This window comes from Poecile atricapillus, chromosome 35 (assembly GCF_030490865.1).
Source record: "Poecile atricapillus isolate bPoeAtr1 chromosome 35, bPoeAtr1.hap1, whole genome shotgun sequence".
Lineage (NCBI taxonomy): Eukaryota > Metazoa > Chordata > Aves > Passeriformes > Paridae > Poecile > Poecile atricapillus.
In genome coordinates, this window is record NC_081283.1 from 2,179,762 (window position 1) to 2,199,604 (window position 19,843).

At 67.7% G+C, this 19,843-nt stretch overlaps 3 protein-coding genes across 6 annotated transcripts; 2 read left to right on the top strand and 1 right to left on the bottom strand.

Annotated features, from left to right (window-relative positions):
• Positions 1 to 159: 159 nt before the first annotated feature.
• On the top strand, positions 160 to 4,713 carry CNPY2 (canopy FGF signaling regulator 2). 3 transcript variants are annotated; one of them, XM_058861060.1, is made up of 6 exons: positions 160 to 296; positions 1,638 to 1,835; positions 2,166 to 2,281; positions 2,362 to 2,559; positions 2,652 to 2,748; positions 4,280 to 4,713. In XM_058861060.1, the coding sequence occupies exons 2-6, from the start codon at positions 1,658 to 1,660 to the stop codon at positions 4,321 to 4,323; spliced, it is 633 nt and encodes a 210-aa protein (XP_058717043.1). In that variant the 5' UTR covers positions 160 to 296; positions 1,638 to 1,657; the 3' UTR covers positions 4,324 to 4,713. The 3 variants fall into 3 exon arrangements, with proteins under 3 accessions (XP_058717043.1, XP_058717041.1, XP_058717042.1); XM_058861058.1 differs by having other exon boundaries at positions 207 to 338; XM_058861059.1 differs by lacking the exon at positions 160 to 296 and adding an exon at positions 328 to 435.
• An 886-nt stretch (positions 4,714 to 5,599) lies between these two features.
• CS (citrate synthase) lies at positions 5,600 to 14,862 on the top strand. Of its 2 annotated transcripts, XR_009280202.1 has the most exons (12): positions 5,600 to 5,768; positions 7,594 to 7,641; positions 8,568 to 8,675; positions 8,761 to 8,826; positions 9,573 to 9,704; positions 9,790 to 9,978; positions 10,061 to 10,260; positions 10,487 to 10,616; positions 11,369 to 11,470; positions 11,949 to 12,158; positions 13,198 to 13,698; positions 13,800 to 14,862. XR_009280202.1 is itself a non-coding variant. In XM_058861029.1 (11 exons), exons 1-11 carry the CDS (start codon positions 5,715 to 5,717, stop codon positions 13,366 to 13,368), a joined length of 1,410 nt encoding a protein of 469 aa, XP_058717012.1. In that variant the 5' UTR covers positions 5,600 to 5,714; the 3' UTR covers positions 13,369 to 14,862. The 2 variants fall into 2 exon arrangements, 1 of the variants encoding a protein (XP_058717012.1); XM_058861029.1 differs by having other exon boundaries at positions 13,198 to 14,862.
• Positions 14,321 to 19,421, bottom strand: COQ10A (coenzyme Q10A). Its single transcript, XM_058861057.1, has 5 exons — positions 19,249 to 19,421; positions 17,461 to 17,601; positions 15,862 to 16,054; positions 15,332 to 15,433; positions 14,321 to 15,235 (listed from the first exon to the last, which is right to left on the bottom strand). Exons 1-5 carry the CDS (start codon positions 19,326 to 19,328, stop codon positions 15,068 to 15,070), a joined length of 684 nt encoding a protein of 227 aa, XP_058717040.1. The 5' UTR covers positions 19,329 to 19,421; the 3' UTR covers positions 14,321 to 15,067.
• Positions 19,422 to 19,843: the final 422 nt, after the last annotated feature.

A 19,843-nucleotide genomic window follows, 5' to 3' on the forward strand; every position in this document is an offset into this window, starting at 1 on the left:
GCTCAGTGGGCGGAGCCAAATCAGGCCCCGCCCAGTCGGGGCTGAGCGCCACGCGGCCGGGCCCTGGCAGCGGCGGGGCCCTCAGCGCCCGTCCGGGCTGCCCGCGGCGCCGCCTGCTCGCGGGACGGCCCCGCCGCGGCCCGAGGAGCCGCCCCTGCCGGTCTGACCGGTCCGACCGGCTCCTCCGCCCTGCCCGGCTCGGTCGCCGCTCGCTCCGAGCGGCCGTGCCCCGCGGCGCTGCGGGCCGGGGGGGCGCGCCGGCACCGGCGGCGCCGCGGGCAGTCCCGGGGCAGCCGGTCCGTGTGGGGGGCGGTGGGAGCGGGACGGGAGAGCGGCCGGTACGGGGGGCGCAGGACGGGGGGGGGCTCGGCCGGGCCCGGGGCTCGGGAAGAGGGGCGCGGCACGGGACGACTCGACCGGACCCGGGCCTCGGGGGTGCGGTGGGGTCCATGGGGGGCTGTGGGGGGATCCCGGAGGGGAGGGGGCTCTGTGGGGCTCTGGGCTCTGCCCTATGGGGAGGGGGCTCTGTGGGGCTCTGTGGGGCTCTGCCCTATAGGGGAGGGGGCTCTGTGGGGCTCTGGGCTCTGCCCTATGGGGGAGGGGGCTCTGTGGGGCTCTGCCCTATAGGGGAGGTGGCTCTGTGGGGCTCTGCCCTATAGGGGAGGGGGCTCTGTGGGGCTCTGCCCTATAGGGGAGGGGGCTCTGTAGGTGCTCCGGGCTCTGGGCTGTGGAGGAGGAGGGTCTGTGGGAGTTCTGGGTTCCGCTCTGTAGTGAAGGAATCTCCGTGGGGGCTCCGGGCTCTGCCCTATAGGGGAGGGGGCTCTGTGGGGCTCTGGGCTCTGCCGTATAGGGGAGGGGGCTCTGTGGGGCTCTGGGCTGTGCCCTATAGGGGAGGGGGCTCTGTGGGGCTCTGGGCTCTGCCGTATAGGGGAGGGGGCTCTGTGGGGCTCTGGGCTGTGCCCTATAGGGGAGGGGGCTCTGTGGGGCTCTGGGCTCTGCCGTATAGGGGAGGGGGCTCTGTGGGGCTCTGCCCTATAGTGGAGGAATTTCTGTGGGGTTCTGGGCTTTGGCCTATAGGGGAGTGGGCTCTGTGGGGTTCTGGGCTCTGTCCTATAGTGAAGGAATTTCTGTGGGGCTCTGTGCTCTGCCCTATAGGGGATGGGGCTCTGTGGGGCTCTGGGCTTTGTCCTATAGGGGAGTGGGCTCTGTGGGGCTCTGTGCTCTGCCCTATAGGGGATGGGGCTCTGTAGGTCTTCATGGGGCTCTGGGCTGTGCCCTATAGGGGAGGGGGCTCCCTGAGGCTCTGCCCTATAGTGAAGGAATTCCTGTGGGGCTCTGGGCTGTGTCCTATAGGGGAGGGGGCTCTGTGGGGCTCCATGGGGCTCTGAGCTCTGTCCTATAGGGGAGGGGGCTCTGTGGCGCTCCATGGAACTCTGGGCTCTGTCCTAGAGGGGAGGGGGCTCTGTAGGGTCCAGGGGCACTAACGGGACTCAGAGCAGACCGGGAAGGGGAACACCGTGGATGAAGCCCCCGGGAGAGCCGGGCTCTGTGGGGCTCGGGGGTCCCAGAGGGGCCGGGCAGGGCAGGGGTGGCCCTTGGGCTGTGGGGACAGCGCTGGAGCTGCCCCGTGTCTGCAGGTGACAGCGGAGCCCTGAGGATGCGGGGCCGGATCCCGGGAATCTGCGGAGCCCTGAGGATGCGGGGCCGGATCCCGGGAATCTGCGGAGCCCTGAGGATGAGGAGCCACATCCTGGCCCTGCTGGGCCTGGCCCTGGCCTTGGCATCGCTGCTGCCCACGGCCGGAGCACGCCGGAGCCAGGACCTGCACTGTGGAGGTGCAGGGGGACACGGGGGGACCGTGTGGGATGGGACAGGATGGGGGGACAAGGTGGGGGCAGAGGGGACAGGGGAGAAAAGGGAGAACAGGGACAATGGGGACAGGGACAGAGCAGACAGCAAGACAGGACAGGGGGACAGGCCAGGGTGGCACAGTCCAGGGTGGTGGCACAGGGCTTGGGGGTGTCCCCTGGGAGCAGCTCACCGTGCTTGGGGACGAGCTGAGGGTCTCCCCACACACGCTCCATCCCAGTCTGCCCCAGTCACACCAGTCTGGCTCTGGGCAGCCACAGCAGCACGGGTCTCCCATGGCGCCGTGTCCCCCACAGCCTGCCGGGCGCTGGTGGATGAGCTGGAGTGGGAGATCTCCCAGGTGGATCCCAGAAAAACCATCCAGATGGGCTCGTTCCGCATCAACCCCGACGGCAGCCAGTCGGTGGTGGAGGTGAGGCGAGGCCCCTGGCGGTGTCCCCGCTGCTCGTGCCGCTCCTGGGGACGCCGCTGACCCCTCCCCGGGGGCTGCAGGTGCCGTACGCTCGCTCGGAGGCGCACCTGACGGAGCTGCTGGAGCGCGTCTGCGAGAAGATGAAGGAGTACGGCGAGAAGGTGGATCCGGCCACGCACCGCAAGAGCTACGTCCGGGTCATCTCCCACGACGGCACCAAGATGGACCTTTCCGGAGTCAAATTCGACGGGGATGTGACCTCCAGCCTGAAATTCGCGGTGTGTGAGGGGACAGGGGAGTCCTGGGGGGTGTGGGTGGGACGGGGGCTCCTGCGGGCCGGCGGTGTCACCGCTGCCGTGTCCCGTTGCAGTGCGAGAGCATCGCTGAGGAATACGAGGATGAGCTCATCGAGTTTCTCTCGCACGAGGCTGAGAATGTCAAGGACCGGCTCTGCAGCAAGAGGACGGGTGAGCCGGGGGTCCTGGGGGGCTCTGCTGCTGCTCCTGGGGTCGTGGCTGCTCCGTTGGTGCTGAGATGCCAGCCCAGAGCAGGGGCTGTCCCAGGGGGTCTTTGCTGCTGTCCCAGGGGGTCTCTCCTGCTCTGTCAGTGCTGGGATGGGAGGAGATACTGACCCAGAGCAGGGGCTGTCCCTGGGGGTCTCTCCTGCTCTTCCAGGGGTCTCTCCTGCTCTGTCAGTGCTGGGATGGGAGGAGATACTGAGGCTGTCCCTGGGGGTCTTTCCTGCAGTTCCAGGGAGTTTCTCCTGCTGTTCCAGGGGCTGGATCTGCTCCATTGCTGCTGGGATGGGATTTGCTGCCAGCCCAGAGCCCAGGCCATCCCAAGGGGTCTCTCCTGCTGTCCTGGGGGTCTCTTGTGCTCCGTCAGTGCTGGAATGGGAGGAGATACCAGGCCCAGAGCAGGGACTGTCCTGGGGGTCTCTCCTGCTGTTCCAGGGGTTGTGGCTGCTCTGACGGTCCTGGGATGGGATTTGCTGCCAGCCCAAAGCAGGGAGGAGCTGCGAGTTCTTCCCCAGGTCCCAGCACCCCATCGCAGCCCAGTGCCCGGACTCTGCCGCCACTGGGGTTTTTTTGGGATGCTGGGGCCGAGCCAGGGCAGCTGCTGTGCTGACTGTGTGGCCTCTCCTGGCACATCCAATGGCCCTGTCCCCGTTCTGGGGCTATTTCCAGCTCACAAACACCCAGGTCAGGGCACGACGTGACCTTTGGGCCACTCCAGTCCTGGATGGGGCCCTGGACGGGGCCAGGGCAGATCCCTTTGTACCTGGCACAGCCATCAGGGCAGTGCTCTGTCCCAGGGGATCCTGAGGGTCTCAGCAGCTGCTCCTGGGGCTCCTCCTGCATCCGGCAGCGCTGGGGCCGGAGCAGGGACAGGCCGGGCTGTGGCTGTGTCCAAACAGCCGCATTTGTCATTAACCACAGGACAAAGCCAGGGAAATGCTGCTGGCCCCAGCTCAGGTCACAGCAGGGACTGCACAGGAGAGTCCCACGGGGCTCTGATGTGTCCCACAGGGCTGTCATGTCCTGGGGTCTGGTACATCCTGAGGGTCCCACGGGGCTCTGATGTGTCCCACAGGGCTGTCATATCCTGGGGGTCTCATGGGAGTCTGGTTCATCCTGAGGGTCCCACGGGGCTCTGATGTGTCCCACAGGGCTGTCATGTCCTGGGGTCTGGTACATCCTGAGGGTCCCACGGGGCTCTGACATGTCCTGAGGGTCCCACAGGGCTCTGATGTGTCCCACAGGGCTGTCATATCCTGGGGGTCTCATGGGAGTCTGGTTCATCCTGAGGGTCCCACGGGGCTCTGACATGTCCTGAGGGTCCCCCAGGGCTCTGGACATGGAAGGTCCCACAGCTCTGTCATATCCTGGGAGTCCTATGGGTCTCCAGCATATCCCAGAGCTTCCACTGGGCTCCACCACGCCCTGAGGGTCCCCCAGGGCTCCACCACACCCTGATTGTCCCCTGCTGTCCCCGCAGACCTGTGTGACCACGCGCTCCACATCCCACACGACGAGCTGTGACTGCCTCCGGAGCAGGGACCGGGACAGCGCCGGGACCCAGCGGGGTGTCCCCGGGACCCAGCGGGGTGTCCCCGGGACCCAGCGGGGTGTCCCCGGGACAGACGGATCTGCCAGGACCTCCACGGCTCCGGAGCCGCCGCCTCGCCCCGTGCGGAGCTCCCGTCCTATTTATTCCCCGTCCGGGGACACCGGGACGGCCGCGGGGCCGGGGCCACGTCCTCGCTCCTGCAGGGACATTTCAGGGACATTCCTGCCCCGCTGCTGGGGGACACGGGGGAGACGCTGGGGCTCAGCCCCCCATGGGTGGGGGGTTTGGGGACCCCCCTCCCTGCTGCAGGCAATAAAGGGGCCGTGGGCCCACCCGAGGGCAGCTCAGGTCTGGTGTGCGTGTGGGGCAGGGGACAGCAGTGTCCCCACGTGTCCCCAGTGGCTCGAGCTCCCTCCAGGGCAGTGTTGGCCCCTCGTGGCTCAGCTGTGGGGCAGGGACAGCGCTCGGCCCGTGGCTCTGGGTCATCCCCAAGTCACCCAGCCCTGCCACTGCGGGAGCACCACGGGGGTCCGGCCCCTCGGCTGTGGCTGGTCACTCTGTGTCACCCTGTGTCACCTCGTGTCACACCCCCGAGGGGGTTCTGACTCTGAGCTGGCACGCTGTGCCATGGCAGCCCGCCATGTGAGGGCTGTGTGAGGGTTCTGGCCTCTGGGCCGTGGCTGGTGTCACCCCATGTCACCCGGCCAGGGTGCAGGAGCAGCAGGAGGGCTCTGCCCCTCTCCTGTCACCCCAGGTCACTCCATGGTGTCACCCGCGCCACCGGGGCCAGCGGGACAATGCCCTGGGCTCAGCGGGGACGGTGACACGTCGCTCCGTGACGTCACCGCCGAGCCAGGGTCATGCCACAGCCCATCGCCTGAAGCCACCGTGCCCGCATGCAGGATGACGTCATGGGCTCAGGTAACCTCATCCCGCCCGGTGACGTCACGGGGCTGCCCCCCCACCCCCGCAGCCGAACCCCACCGAGACACCGGCGCGGCCGCGGCGATGACACCGGACCATGACGTCACGCACCGCGGCCAGTGACGTCACGAGAGGGGGCGGGCACTCCCTCGCCCCACCCCTGTTCTTGATCAGGCGAATGCGGAGGCCACCTATAGCTCGCGCCCCCCCGCCATTTCATTAGCGTAGCCCCGCCCCACGGCGCGCCACTCGGCCAATAGGAACCGGCCCTGCCCCGAGAGGGGGCGGGGTTATGCTAATGACCAGCGCGGCGCTCTGCCCCGCCCTCACGTTGAGGACCCCCGGCCGCCGCCGCTCCGGCCCCGCTCCCGCCCCGGTCCCGATCCCGGCCCCGCTCCCGGTCCCGTTCAGTCCCGGCCTGTCCCGTCCCGGTGCCGCCATGACGCTCCTCGCCGCCGGCAGCCGGGCGGCCGCGCGCCTCCGCGGGCCCAAGGTGAGCGCGCCCGGTCCGGCCTCGCCGCGCCTTAAAGGGGCGACGCCGCGGGGGGAAGGGAGAGCGGGGGGGGTCCGGTTCTTAAAGGGGCGACGCGGGGGGCGCTGCCTTAAAGGGGCCGCGCGGCGGCGGCGGAGGAGGGGGATGGGACCGGGGTGATCGGGATCGCGACCGGGATGGGGACCGGGCTGGGCGCGGGGCCGCAGCGGCAGCACGTGGTGGGCACCGGCGCCGGGCGCTCCCTCCGCGGCCTTCTCAGCGCCGGGGGCACCGGGAGTGGCTCGGGGGGCTCCGGGCCCGCTCCGTTCTCGGGGGGCTCCGCCGCTGATTCAGCCCCGTGTCGGGGCCCCCGCCCCTGGGCAGCCCCCGCCGGAGGCTCCGGTCCCGCCGTTCCCCCCCGTTGTGCAGCGCTGAGCTTGGGGGGTCCCGGGCGCCCCCCGGGATCCCCGCACCGGTCCCGGGACCCCGCGCCCGGCGGCACCGGCAGCGGGGGTTGGAGGCGGGGAGCCGTCCCTCCGCCGCCGCCGCCCTTCCCCAGCTTCCCGGTGCCGTAGAGGACAACGGGGTCACAGCGGGGGGACCCCCGTTGGGGCCGAGCGCCGGTACCGGGCCGGAGCGCCCCCGGCCCCACCGGTGTGTTTGCCCCGGTCACGGCCCCGGCGTTTCGTAACGGGCGTTGCGGTGTCTTTATCGACCGGGCGATATTTTGGGATATTCACGGTGCCCCACTTGGCTCTGCTCACCCCTCAAACCGGGCGGACCGGGGCCGTGATCCCGACCCTCGTTCTCCGGGCCCGGGGCTGCCCCCGCACCCCCGAGCCCCGCGGGAGCCCCCCGAGGGTCCCGGTGTGTCCCCCCCGCTCCCCCCGGCCGGTGCCCGGTGTCACCGGCGACACGTGTGACCTTGAGCCAGTGGCACCTCGGTGACAGCCGGGGCGAGCGGCGGGGACCCCCAGAGCGGGGTGACACTGGGGTGACACTGGGGTGACACTGGGGGTGACACTGGGGGGGGGGGGAAGGGGCCCCCGCGGCGGCGGCAGCGGCCGCCTTGACCTTGGGCTTCCCTCTGCCGCCTCCATTGTTCCGCCGGCGTTTTCCCTTCCCGGAGCCGCCTGTTGCGGGGGGACGCGGCCTCGCCTCCCGCCAGGGTCACACCGGGGGTACCGGGGACCCCCCTGTCCGGGCCGGGGGCTGGCGGGGCGCTGGGGGACAGCCGGGGGGGTTCTGAGCAGCGCGGCCCCCCCGCGTCCTCCCGGCAGCCAGTGGAAAAACCGAGTCATGTTCTGGCTCTGCCGCAGGCGCTGCCGCAGCTCCGGGCCCCGGGGAATCTCCGGGTGTTGCTGTGGATGGCAGCCCCGGTGTCCCCCGGTGTCCCCCGGTGTCCCCCGGTGTCCCCGTCCCTGCACGCTGCCAGGCCCGGGGTGTTCCCGGGGTGTTCCCGGTGTGTCCCTGCCGGCCGGAGTCCCCGCGGTTCCCGGTTCCCACGCGTGGGCGAGGAACAAAGTTCGGATTCCCCGGCTCAGGAAAACCGCGGCCGTGCCTGGCCGGGCTGGGCTCCAGGAAGGAGAAGGCGGCCGCAATCCCGGTGCCAGGTCCGGGTCTGGCTGCGAGGGCAGCGCGGGGCCACCCCGGCTGATCCCGGCTCTGATCCCGGCTCTGATCCCGGCTCTGATCCCCGTGGGCGAGGGAAGCGGCTCCGGCCACGGCGTCCTTGGCAACCGGGGTCTCAGCTCCTGCCACGGGGCTGGGGGGCTCATCTGGCCGCACCCCCCGAAAAGAGGCTCTGTCCTGGTGACAGGGGGTCTCTGTGTCCGTTGTCCCACAGAATGCGCCGTGTGTCCTCTTTGCTGCTCGCCACGCCAGCGCCGCCACGGTAAGGGGGGTCCTGTCCTGTGCCCCCTGTCCTGTCATCTGTCACCTCTGTCCTGACACCTCTTCCCTGTGGCTGCCTCTCCTGAGACCCCTCTCCAAGGGGGGACCCTTCAGTTGTCATCCCCTTTCCTCTCCCCACCTCTATTGTCACCCCTTTTCCCATGAGCCCCTGTTCTGTCACCGTGTCCTGGCACTCTTCTCCAATGGGGGCTCCCTTTCCTGCCACCTCTTTCCTGTCACCCCCTTTCCTGTCACCCCCTCTCCTGTCACCTCTTTCCTGTCACCCCCTTTCCTGTCCCCCCTTTCCTGTCACCCCCTCTCCTGTCACCCCCTCTCCTGTCACCCCCTTTCCTGTCCCCTCTTTCCTGTCACCCCCTTTCCTGTCACCCCCTCTCCTGTCACCCCCTTTCCTGTCACCCCCTCTCCTGTCACCTCTTTCCTGTCACCCCCTTTCCTGTCACCCCCTTTCCCGTCACCCCCTTTCCTGTCCCCTCTTTCCTGTCACCCCCTTTCCTGTCACCCCCTTTCCTGTCACCCCCTTTCCTGTCACCCCCTCTCCTGTCACCCCCTCTCCTGTCACCCCCTTTCCTGTCACCTCTTTCCTGTCACCCCCTTTCCTGTCCCCTCTTTCCTGTCACCCCCTTTCCTGTCCCCTCTTTCCTGTGGCCCCTCTCCTGTCACCCCTTTCTCTCTCTCCATGGGGGGTCTTGTTTTACTGCCCCTTCTCCCGTCACCCCCTTTCCTGTTCCCACCTCTTGTCACCCCCTCCCCATCCCTGCTCTCCAAGGGGAGTCCCCTCTCCTCTTTCCCTCTCTCGTGTCGCTCCCTCTCCTGCCCCAGCTCTTGTGTCACCCCTGTCCTGCCAGCCTCTCGCTTGTCACACCCTTCTCTTGTCCCCCCTCTCACATCACCGTTCCTTGTCCCCAGAACCTCAAAGACGTCCTGGCCACCATGATCCCCAAGGAGCAGGCGAAGATCAAGAGCTTCCGGCAGCAGCACGGCAACACGGCCATCGGGCAGATCACGGTGGACATGGTGAGTGTGCGGCTGCCGCCGCCGCCGCGCCGGGGCCACCGGGCCCCGCCACCGGCCCTCACCGCGGCCTCCCGGCCCCTTCCAGGTGTACGGCGGCATGAGGGGCATGAAAGGGCTGATCTACGAGACCTCTGTGCTGGATCCTGATGAGGTAGGGCCACGTTCCACCCTGTCCCACCCCACCCCATCCCATCACATGGATCCTATCCCATCACATCCCGTCCCATCCCACCCTGTCCCATCCCATCCCACCCCGTCCCATCCCATCCCATCCCATCCCATCCCATCCCATCCCATCCCATCCCATCCCATCCCATCCCATCCCATCCCATGGATCCCATCCCATGGATCCCATCCCATCCCATCCCGTCCCGTCCCATCCCATCCCATCCCATCCCATCCCATGGATCCCATCCCATGGATCCCATGGATCCCATGGATCCCATCCCATCCCATCCCATCCCATCCCATCCCATCCCATCCCATCCCATCCCATCCCATGGATCCCATCCCATCCCATCCCATCCCATCCCATCCCATCCCATGGATCCCATCCCATCCCCATCCCCATCCCATCCCATCCTCTCCCATCCCATCCCATCCCATCCCATCCCATCCCATCCCATGGATCCCATCCCATGGATCCCATCCCATCCCATCCCGTCCCGTCCCATCCCATCCCATCCCATCCCATCCCATGGATCCCATCCCATGGATCCCATGGATCCCATGGATCCCATCCCATCCCATCCCATCCCATCCCATCCCATCCCATCCCATCCCATGGATCCCATGGATCCCATCCCATCCCATCCCATGGATCCCATCCCATCCTCTCCCATCCCACCCTGTCCCATCCCGTCCCTCCCGGCCCCGCTGACGTTCCCAGCTCCGCAGGGCATCCGCTTCCGTGGGTACAGCATTCCTGAGTGCCAGAAGAAACTGCCCAAAGCCTCTGGGGGAGAGGAGCCGCTGCCCGAGGGGCTCTTCTGGCTGCTGGTGACCGGAGAAATCCCAAGCCAGGAGCAGGTACCGCCGGGAGGGGGCTGGCCATCAGGGGGCTGGCTAACGACAGCCCCCGGCCCCGCAGCTCAGCCCCGGAGCGTTCCCGTAGGTGACCTGGCTGTCCCGGGAGTGGGCCAAGCGTGCGGCTCTGCCCTCCCACGTGGTGACCATGCTGGACAACTTCCCCACCAACCTGCACCCCATGTCCCAGCTGAGCGCCGCCGTCACCGCCCTCAACAGCGAGAGCAAATTCGCCCGCGCCTACGCCGAGGGCATCCACCGCGCCAAGTACTGGGAGGTACGGGGGGAGCTGCGGCCTCCCGGGGCTGGGTTTGGGTGCGGGGGCTCAGGGGAGCTCGGTCTCACCCCGCTGCTCCCAGTTTGTGTACGAGGACGCCATGGACCTGATCGCGAAGCTGCCGTGCGTGGCCGCCAAGATCTACCGCAACCTGTACCGGGAGGGCAGCGGCATCGGGGCCATCGACCCCAACCTCGACTGGTCCCACAACTTCACCAACATGCTGGGCTACACCGACCCCCAGTTCATCGAGCTGATGCGGCTCTACCTCACCATCCACAGGTGGGGAGCTGGGAGCTGCACCTGGAGCAGCTGGGGTGGGATGGGCGGGGGTTTGGCCCCGCTCCCAAGCCCGGGGCCAGGGATGTGCCCGGGCTGCTCCAGGATAGCAGGCAGAGCTGGGGCGGGGCTGAACCAGGCTGGCAGCATTGTTCTCCCTGCATCCAAAATGCCGTGGGAGGCGTTTGGTGGGGCTGGGGGAGTCCTGATGGTCCCCTCGCCCCGGCAGTGACCACGAGGGAGGGAATGTGAGTGCCCACACGAGCCACCTCGTGGGCAGCGCCTTGTCCGACCCGTACCTCGCCTTCGCCGCCGCCATGAACGGGCTGGCTGGGCCCCTGCACGGCCTCGCCAACCAGGTGGGCACTGCTCCCTGTCCGTGTGTCCCTGTCAGTCTGTCCCTCCTCCTGTTTGTGTGTCCCTCTCCCTGTCCTGTCTGTCCCTCCTCCTGTCATTCTGTGTCCCTCTCCCTGTCAGTCTGTCCCTCCTCCTGTCATTCTGTGTCCCTCTCCCTGTCAGTCTGTCCCTCCTCCTGTCCTGTCTGTCCCTCCTCCTGTCCTGTCTGTCTCTACTCCTGTCCGTGTGTCCCTCTCCCTGTCAGTCTGTCCCTCCTCCTGTCCGTGTGTCCCTCTCCCTGTCCTGTCTGTCCCTCCTCCTGTCCAGGTGTCCCTCTCCCTGTCAGTCTGTCCCTCCTCCTGTCCATGTGTCCTTCTCCCTGTCTGGCCCTCCTGTTCATGCATCACTCTGCCTGTCCCTCTCCCTGTTGGTTTGTCCCTCTCCCCACCCATGTGTCCGTCTGTCCCTCTCCCCAGCCCTGCATCCCTCTCCCCATCCCCATGTCCCTCTGTCCCTCTCCCCATCCCCATGTCCCTCTCCCCATCCCCGTGTCCCTCTGTCCCTCTCCCCATCCCCGTGTCCCTCTGTCCCTCTCCCCATCCCTGTGTCCCTCTGTCCCTCTCCCCATCCCCGTGTCCCTCTCCCCATCCCCGTGTCCCTCTGTCCCTCTCCCCATCCCCGTGTCCCTCTGTCCCTCTCCCCATCCCCGTGTCCCTCTGTCCCTCTCCCGTCCATCTCCCCGCGTTCCCGGGCCTCACTCCGGCCGTTCCCGCAGGAGGTGCTGCTCTGGCTCACTGACCTGCAGAAGGAGCTGGGCCAGGAAGTGTCGGATGAGAAGCTGCGGGATTTCATCTGGAACACGCTCAACTCGGGCAGGGTGAGCCTGGGGGCCGTGCTGGGGTCAGGGGCTGTTCCAGGGCTGGGGGGCTGTGCTGGAGTCAGGGGCTGTTCCAGGGGTCAGGAGCTGTTCCAGGGGTCAGGGGCTGTTCCAGGGGTCAGGGGCTGTTCCAGGGCTCAGGGGCTGTTGGTGCTGGGGGTTGGGGGCTGTTCCAGGGGTCAGGGGCTGTTCCAGGGCTCGGGGGCTGTTGGTGCTGGGGGTCAGGGGCTGTTCCAGGGCTCGGGGGCTGTTCCAGGGCTTGGGGGCTGTTCCAGGGCTCGGGGGCTGTTTGTGCTGGGGCTCAGGGGCTGTTCCAGGGGTCAGGGGCTGTTGGTGCTGGGGGTCAGGGGCTGTTCCAGGGGTCAGGGGCTGTTGGTGCTGGGGGTCAGGGGCTGTTCCAGGGGTCAGGGGCTGTTCCAGGGCTCGGGGGTGTTTGTGCTGGGGGTCAGGAGTGGCTCTGAGCCCCCCATCCCCGCAGGTGGTGCCGGGCTACGGGCACGCGGTGCTGCGGAAGACGGACCCACGCTACACCTGCCAGCGGGAGTTCGCCCTCAAGCACCTGCCCAAGGACCCCCTGTTCAAGCTCGTGGCGCAGCTCTACAAGATCGTCCCCAACGTGCTGCTGGAGCAGGGCAAGGCCAAGAACCCCTGGCCCAACGTGGACGCCCACAGCGGGGTCCTGCTGCAGGTGAGCACAGGCTCCTCTGTCCCTCTGTCTGTCTGTCTGACCCTTTCCGTTAGTCTGTCCTTTTCCCTGTCTGTGTATCGCTTTCCATGTCCACGTCCCTCTCCCTGTCCTGTCTGTCCCTCCTCCCGTCTGTGTGTCCCTGTCCTGTCCTGTCTGTCCTGCCTCCCGTCTGTGTGTCCCTCTTCTTGTCTGTTCCTAGCCCTGTCTGTCCCTATCTCTGTTCTCCATCCTGTGTGTGTCTGTCCCTGTGTCCCTCTCCCTGTCCTGTCTGTCCCTCCTTCTGTCCGTGTGTCACTCCTCCTGTCTGTGTGTCCCTCCTCCCGTCTGTGTGTCCCTCTTCTTGTCTGTTCCTAGCCCTGTCTGTCCCTCTGTTCTCCATCCTGTGTGTGTCTGTCCCTGTCTGTGTCCCTCTCCCTGTCCTGTCTGTCCCTCCTCCTGTCTGTCTCTCCTCCTGTCCATGTGTCCCTCCTCCTGTCCGTGTGTCCCTCTCCCTGTCCTGTCTGTCCCTCCTGTCCGTGTGTCCCTCCTCCTCTCTGTGTCCCTCTCCCTGTCCTGTCTGTCCCTCCTGTCCCTGTGTCCCTCTCCCTGCCCTGTCCATCTCTTTCTGTCCCATTCCTCCCTCTCCCATCCCGTGTTCCTCTCCCCATCCATCCTTTAGTCCTTCCCTTCTCATTGTCCATATGTCCCTCTCCCTGTCCTGTCTGTCCCTCCTCCTGTCCGTGTGTCCCTCTCCCTGTCCTGTCTGTCCCTCCTCCTGTCCGTGTGTCCCTCTCCCTGTCCTGTCTGTCCCTCCTGTCCGTGTGTCCCTCCTCCTGTCTGTCTGTCCCTCCTCCTCTCTGTGTCCCTCTCCCTGTCCTGTCTGTCCCTCCTGTCCGTGTGTCCCTCTCCCTGTCCTGTCTGTCCCTCCTGTCCGTGTGTCCCTCTCCCTGTCCTGTCTGTCCCTCCTGTCCGTGTGTCCCTGTCCCCGTGCCCTGGAGGGGGTGGATGGTGGGGGTCTCCTGGCTGCCCCCCACCCACGCCGAGCCCCCCGTCCCCGCAGTACTACGGCATGAAGGAGATGAATTACTACACGGTGCTGTTCGGGGTGTCGCGGGCCCTGGGCGTCCTCTCGCAGCTCATCTGGAGCCGGGCGCTGGGATTCCCCCTGGAGCGCCCCAAATCCATGAGCACCAAGGGCCTCATGCAGCTCGTGGGCTACAAATCCGGGTAAAGAAGGGAACGGGGACCGGGCTCCCCCAGGGAACGCCGCGCTGCCGGGCCCGGCCCGGACGCCCTCGGCACTGAACCCCCCTCGGGTCCCCCCCGGCTGCTCCCCCTCCCCTCCCCTCCCACCCGCCTTGGGGAGGGGCAGGAGCAGCCCTGGGGTCCCCCCCCCCCTCACCCCACACCCAGAGCCCCTGCCCTGGTGGGGTGGGGGGGGCTCCTGTGCCCCCTCCCCACCCCAGCAGCTCTCACTGCGCACACTGGGAGCCCCCCAAAGGCTCCCTGCTCTGGGAGACCCCCAACTCTGGGAGCCCCCCCAAAGCTCCCCGTTCTGGGAGTCCCCCCAGGGTTCCCCACTCTGGGAGACCCCCCAGGGCTGCCCACACTGGGAGCCCCCCCCAGGCTCCCGGCTCTGGGAGCCCCCCCTGGCTCTGGGAGACCCCCCCAGGGTTCCTCACTCTGGGAGCCCCCCCAAAGGCTCCCCGCTCTGGGAGCCCCCCCAGGCTCCCCCACTGCTGGGCCCTGGGGGGGCACAGCCCCCTGTGCAGCCCCCCGAGAGGGGTTCAGTCCAGCCCCGTGTCCGGGCCCCCCGCAGGGACTCGATACACTCCTCCCCGGCCGCGCCCCCGTGTTTGTGTGACCCCCCCTGCCTGAAGCCCCCGGGAGCCAGAGCCGGGACCCCCCCCCAGCCCCCCCACCCCGGCTCCTCACAGCTCTCGGGCACTTCTGTACAAACAACAAGAAAAATGCAAAATAAATGTTTTTATTAACAAACCCCCAGCCTCCCCCCTCCCTTCTCCGGGCAGGGTTTAGGGAGGGGGGGTCAGGGCATGGTGCCCCCACCCCACCCGGGGGGGGTCACGCAGTGGTGGTGGCAGAACCGGCCTGATTTGGGTCTGGGGGTCCCGCCATGCAGCCCCCCCACCCCCAAAATCCCTGAATGAGGAGCAGGAGGCCGCTGACCCTTGGAAAATGCTCTTTATTGGCCTGTCCTTCCTTCCTTCCTTCCTTCCTGGGGCAGGGCAGGCTCGGGGGGCTCAGGGAGCCCCTCACCCCCCTGCGCCCCCCCCACAGGTGAGGGGCTGGGGGGGCTCTGGGGTGGGTGGGGACCGTGGCGGTCCCTGCGGAGGGTGCTGGGGGTGGGGGGCGGCGGGGGGGGGGCAGCGGGAGCCGCCCCCTCCCCACCCTGTGCGTGTGGCTTGTGCAAAGTGTGCGACGACATCAGGGGGGGCTCGGGGGGCTCCTCCCTGCGCCGGCTCCTTCCCTTTTGTTCCTGGAAGAGCTGGGGAGGAAATGGGGGGGGGGGGGGGTCCCATCATCTTCCCCCCCCTCCCCGTTCTTCCCGCTCTCCCGGAGCACGGCGGGGCCCAGGCACCGGAGCTGCCCCCGCCGGGACCCTCCGGCCTGGCCGAGGAGTTTAAAAAGAACCAAAAAATTTAAAAATAAAACAAAACAAAAAAAAAGGGTTAAAAAAAAAAAAAAAAGAAAAGAAAAAGAAAAACTCAATCGAAAAACAACAACAAAAACAAAAGTTAAAACCCCAAATCAGCTAGAAAACCAGGGAGTCCAGCGCCGGGACGCAGCTCCAGGGGGGCTCACGGGGCAGCCCCGGGGGGCGTTGAGGCAACAGCAGCGGAGACGCACTCGAATAAATATTTTGGGGGGGTGGGCTCGGCACAGGCCGGGGGTGCCCGGCCCGGCCGCCCTCACGTCTGGTGGACCTCGTGGAACATGAGCTCCCGGGGGATCCGGGTCTCGGGCCCGAAGTTCTTGGCCGCGCGGCGCTCGAAGGCGGCCACCATCTGCTTGACCACCTCATCGAAGAACACGGTGGCCAGCTGGGAGTGCAGCAGGGAGCGGAACTCGAAGGAGATCTGGGCAGGAGGAGGAGGAGGAGGAGGAGGAGGAGAGCAGGTGAGCCCTGGCAGGTGAGCCCCGCACTCCCCGGGGATCCCGGGGCGGGCTCGTACCGAGAAATCCACGGTGCTGGTGCGGGGGTAGCCGGGGATGCCGGGGCTGAAGCGCCAGTTGGTCTCCAGGTGGTTGAAGAGGCGCCCGTCGGTGCAGACGGCCTGGGGAGGGGAACAGCAGCGGTCAGGGGGTCCAGGAGCCACCGGGATCACGGAATCCTCGAGGCTGGAAAACCCTCCTGGATCGAGCCCAGCCTGGCATCCCCAGAGTGCCAAATCCTCCAGGGATGGGGACTCCAAACCTCCCTGGGCAGCTCCAAAGCCTGACAGCCTTTTCCATGGGAAAATTCCTCCTGCTGTCCCATCCTGAACCTCTCCTGGAGGAATCTGGGGCTGTTCCTTCTCATGCCGGTGTTCCCTGGGAGCAGAGCCCGGCCCCAGCCGGCCCCACTCTCCCGTCAGGGAGGTGTGGGGTGAAAAGATCCCTCCTGAGCCTCCTTTTCTCCAGGCCCAGCCCTTTCCCAGCCCCCTCAGGACTTCTCCAGAGCCTTCTCCCCACCCCTGCTGTGCAGCCTGAGCTCCCTGCTCACCTTGACGAGGTGTGGCCGCACCAGGGTGACGATGGACGTGTAACGCTCCAGCACGGGTGGGAACCCCACCTCCAGCTGTGCCTTGATGTGGCCCGAGCGCCGCGACACCACCACGGACTTCTTGCACCACGGCACGAAGTTCTTGTAGTCCTCCACGTTGGCCACCACGTCGTACATCTCCTGCATGGAGTACCTGCGACAGCACGGGGTTGGGGCCGGGGTTGGGGCCGGGGCTGGGGCCGGGGTTGGTGTCAGGGGCAAGGTTGAAGCTGGGGTTGGAACTGAGCTTAAGTTTGGGGTTGGAGCCGGGTTTGGGGCTGGGATTGGGGCTGGGATTTGGGGCTAGGGTTAAGGTCAGGGTTGGGGGTCAGGGCTGGGGTCAGGGCCAAGGTTGGGGCCGGGGTTGGGGTCAGGGTTGGGGTAGGGGCCAAGGTTGGGGCTGGGGTTGGAACTGAGCTTAAGGTTGGGGTTGGAGCCGGGTTTGGGGCTGGGATTGGGGCTGGGGTTAAGGTCAGGGTTGGGGTCAGGGCCAAGGTTGGGACTGGGGTTGGAGCCAGGTTTGGGGCTGGGGTTAAGGTCAGGGTTGGGGCCGGGGTTGGTGTCAGGGGCAAGGTTGGAGCTGGGGTTGGAACTGATCTTAAGGCTGGGGTTGGAGCTGGGTTTGGGGCTGGGGTTAAGGTCAGGGTTGGGGTCAAACTTGGGGTAGGGGCCAAGGTTGGAGCCAGGTTTGGGGTCAGGATTGGGGCTGGGGTTAAGGTTAAGGTTGGGGTCAGGGTTGGGGTAGGGGCCAAGGTTGGGACTGGGGTTGGGGCTGGGATTGGGGCTAGGGTTAAGGTCAGGTTTGGGGCCAAGGTTAGGACAGGTTAAGGTCAGGGTTGGGGTCAGGGTTGGGGTAGGGGCCAAGGTTGGGGCTGGTGTTGGAGCCAGGTTTAGGGCTGGGATTGGGGTTAAGGTCAGGGTTGGGTCAGAGTTGGGGCTGGGGTTAAGGTCAGGCCTGGTGCTGGGGTTGGAGCTGGGCTTAAGGTCAGGCTTGGGTCAGGGTTGGAGCTGGGGTTGGAGCTGGGGTTGGAGCTGGGGTTGGGTCAGGGCTGGAGCTGGGGTTGGAGCTGGGATTTTGGCTGGGGTTGGAGCTGGGATTTTGGCTGGGGTTGGAGCTGGGGTTGGGTCAGGGCTGGAGCTGGGATTTTGGCTGGGGTTGGAGCTGGGATTTTGGCTGGGGTTGGGTCAGGGTTGGGTGAGGGCTGGAGCTGGGATTTTGGCTGGGGTTGGAGCTGGGGTTGGAGCTGGGGTTGGGTGAGGGCTGGAGCTGGGGTTGGAGCTGGGATTGGAGCTGGGATTTTGGCTGGGGTTGGAGCTGGGATTTTGGCTGGATTTGGAGCTGGGGTTGGGTCAGGGCTGGAGCTGGGATTTTGGCTGGGGTTGGAGCTGGGATTTTGGCTGGGGTTGGGTCAGGGTTGGGTCAGGGCTGGAGCTGGGGTTGGAGCTGGGGTTGGTGCTGGGGTTGGAGCTGGGATTTTAGCTGGGGTTGGGTCAGGTTGGAGCTGGGGTTGGTGCTGGGATTGGGTGAGGGTTGGAGCTGGGGGTCCCAGCAGCACGCACCCGATGATGCGGCGCTCCGAGTACTCCTTGCGCTTGTTGGTGAGGTTGAGGAAGCCCCGGCTGGGCTGGGCTCGGGGCTCCCAGGCCGCAGGGCCCGGCCGGCACAGCCGGGAGAGCCGGAGGCCGCACGGGGCCGTGTGCCTGGGGGGACACGGGTGTCACCCTCTGTCACCGCCTGGCACCGGTGGCACCGGGACTGCCGCGCCTTGCCCAGGGGACAGGGGCCCGTCTGGAGCTCCCCAAATCCCTCCAGAGCTTCCCAGGTCCCTTCCAGAGCCTCACAGGTTCCTCCAGACCATCCCAAGCCCATTCCCACCTGGCCTGGGTCCCTTCCTGATCAACTCAGATCCCTTCCAGTCCTTCCCTGGTCCTTTCTGGACTGGTCCAGGTCCCTTCCTGACCAGCCCAGGCTCTCTCCAGACTGGTCCAGGCCCCTTCTTGACCTGTTCAAGCCTTTTTCAGACCTTCCCAGTGCCTTCCTGACCTGCCCAGCCCCTTTCCAAACCAGCCCAGGTCCCTCCAGACCCATCCAGGTCTCTCCAGACCAGCCCAGGTCCCTCCAGACCCATCCAGGTCCCTCCAGACCAGCCCAGGACCCTTCCAGACACATCCAGGTCCCTCCAGACGAGCCCAGGACCCTTCCAGACCCACCCAGGTCCTTCCAGACCCATCCAGGTCCCTCCAGACCCATCCAGGTCCCTTCAGACCCGTCCAGGTCCCTCCAAACCAGCCCAGGTCCCTCCAGACCCATCCAGGTCTCTCCAGACCAGCCCAGGTCCCTCCAGACCCGTCCAGGTCCCTCCAGACCAGCCCAGGACCCTTCCAGACACATCCAGGTCCTTCCAGACCCATCCAGGACCCTTCCAGACCCATCCAGGACCCTCCAAACCAGCCCAGGACCCTCCAGACCAGCCCAGACTCTCTCCAGACCAGCCCAAGCCCCTTCCTGAAATTCCAGGTCCCTTCCAGACAGGTCCGTGTCCCTTCCTGGCCACTCCGGGCCCTTTCCAGACCTCCCCGGGCCCCTCCCGGGACCGGAATCTCCCCCGGGGGCTCTGGGCCGGTGCCCAAGGCCGGGAAGGTCCCGGTGCTGATGCCAGGGCTGCTGTTGGCAGCAGGAGGAGGAGGAGGAAGGCCGGGAAACCCGACCTTGGGGACACCTAATCCAGGCGGGGACAAGCGCCCGGTGCCCCCCGGGGCCCCCCCCGGTCCCGTCCGGTCCCTCCGGTGGCGGCGGGGGCACAGCAGGGGGAGATCCCACCTTTCCCACGGGAATTGTCACCCCCGGAGTCACCGGGGCCGCTCGGTGCCGGTGGTGTCCCCGAGCAGAGGTCACTGCCGTGGGGTGCCCCGGTGCCCCGGTGTACCGGGACTGTCCCCTCGCCCCGGGCACGGTGACACCGGCGCTCGTCCCCCGACGGGGCCCGGGCCCCTCGCGACCCCACGGGCGGGGCTGGCACCGGCCCGGTCCCGGTGTCCCCACGCCGGGTTTGCTCCAAGGTCAGGCCATCCCCAGCGAGTGTTTCCCAACCGAGAGGCCTTCTCCGGGGACCGGGACCGCGGCGGCACCGGGACCCCCGAGCCCGCAGCCCCGGGACCCCCGGCCCGGCCCCGCCTGCTCCCCCCGGGCTGCCCAAGGTGCCCCCGGACCGCCCCGCCCCGCGGGCCCGGAGGAGCCCCCGCAGCACGATCGCCTCCCGGGGCCCGCTCCGGTGCCCCCGGGGCCGGTGTGACCTCCAGGCCCCGCCCGCCCGGGGGCCGCCGCCCCGCGGGGCCGCCGCCGCTCACCTGCCGGGCGGGGCCGCCGCGGCCCGCAGGCGCTGCCGCGCCCCGAGCTGGAGGGCGCCGCGGAGCCGCCGGGCCGCCATGAGCGGGGCGGGACCGGGGCCGGGCCGGAACCGGGACCGGGCCGGGACGCGGCGCCGCCGCCGCCGTGACCTCTCACCCCGTGACGTCACCGCGTCGCCATAGCGCCGGGTACGTCACGGGGCGGGGCGAGGCGACGCCCCCTGAGCGAGGAACGATGGGAGCTGTAGTCTGAGGTGGCGCGGGGCACGATGGGAAATGTAGTCCGGGGCTGCGGCTGCCCCGGGACCGGGATCCGACCGGGGCCGGGATCCGACCGGGGCCGGGATCCGACCGGGACCGCCCCGACCGGGGCTGCCGGGGGTGGGCTCAGGCCCAGGAGGCTCCCGGCCCCGCCTCTCACATGTGCCCCCGCTCGGTGGGTCCGGAAAGGGACGGGGAGCCCCCGGTGCCGTGTCCCGGTAACGGCCCCGCTCCGAACCGAGGAGCTGAGAGACCGGGAATTCACCGTGGCTGCGGGGCCTGTGTGGCCCAGTGCCGCCCAGTACGGCCCAACTCACCCCAGTGCCTCCCAGTA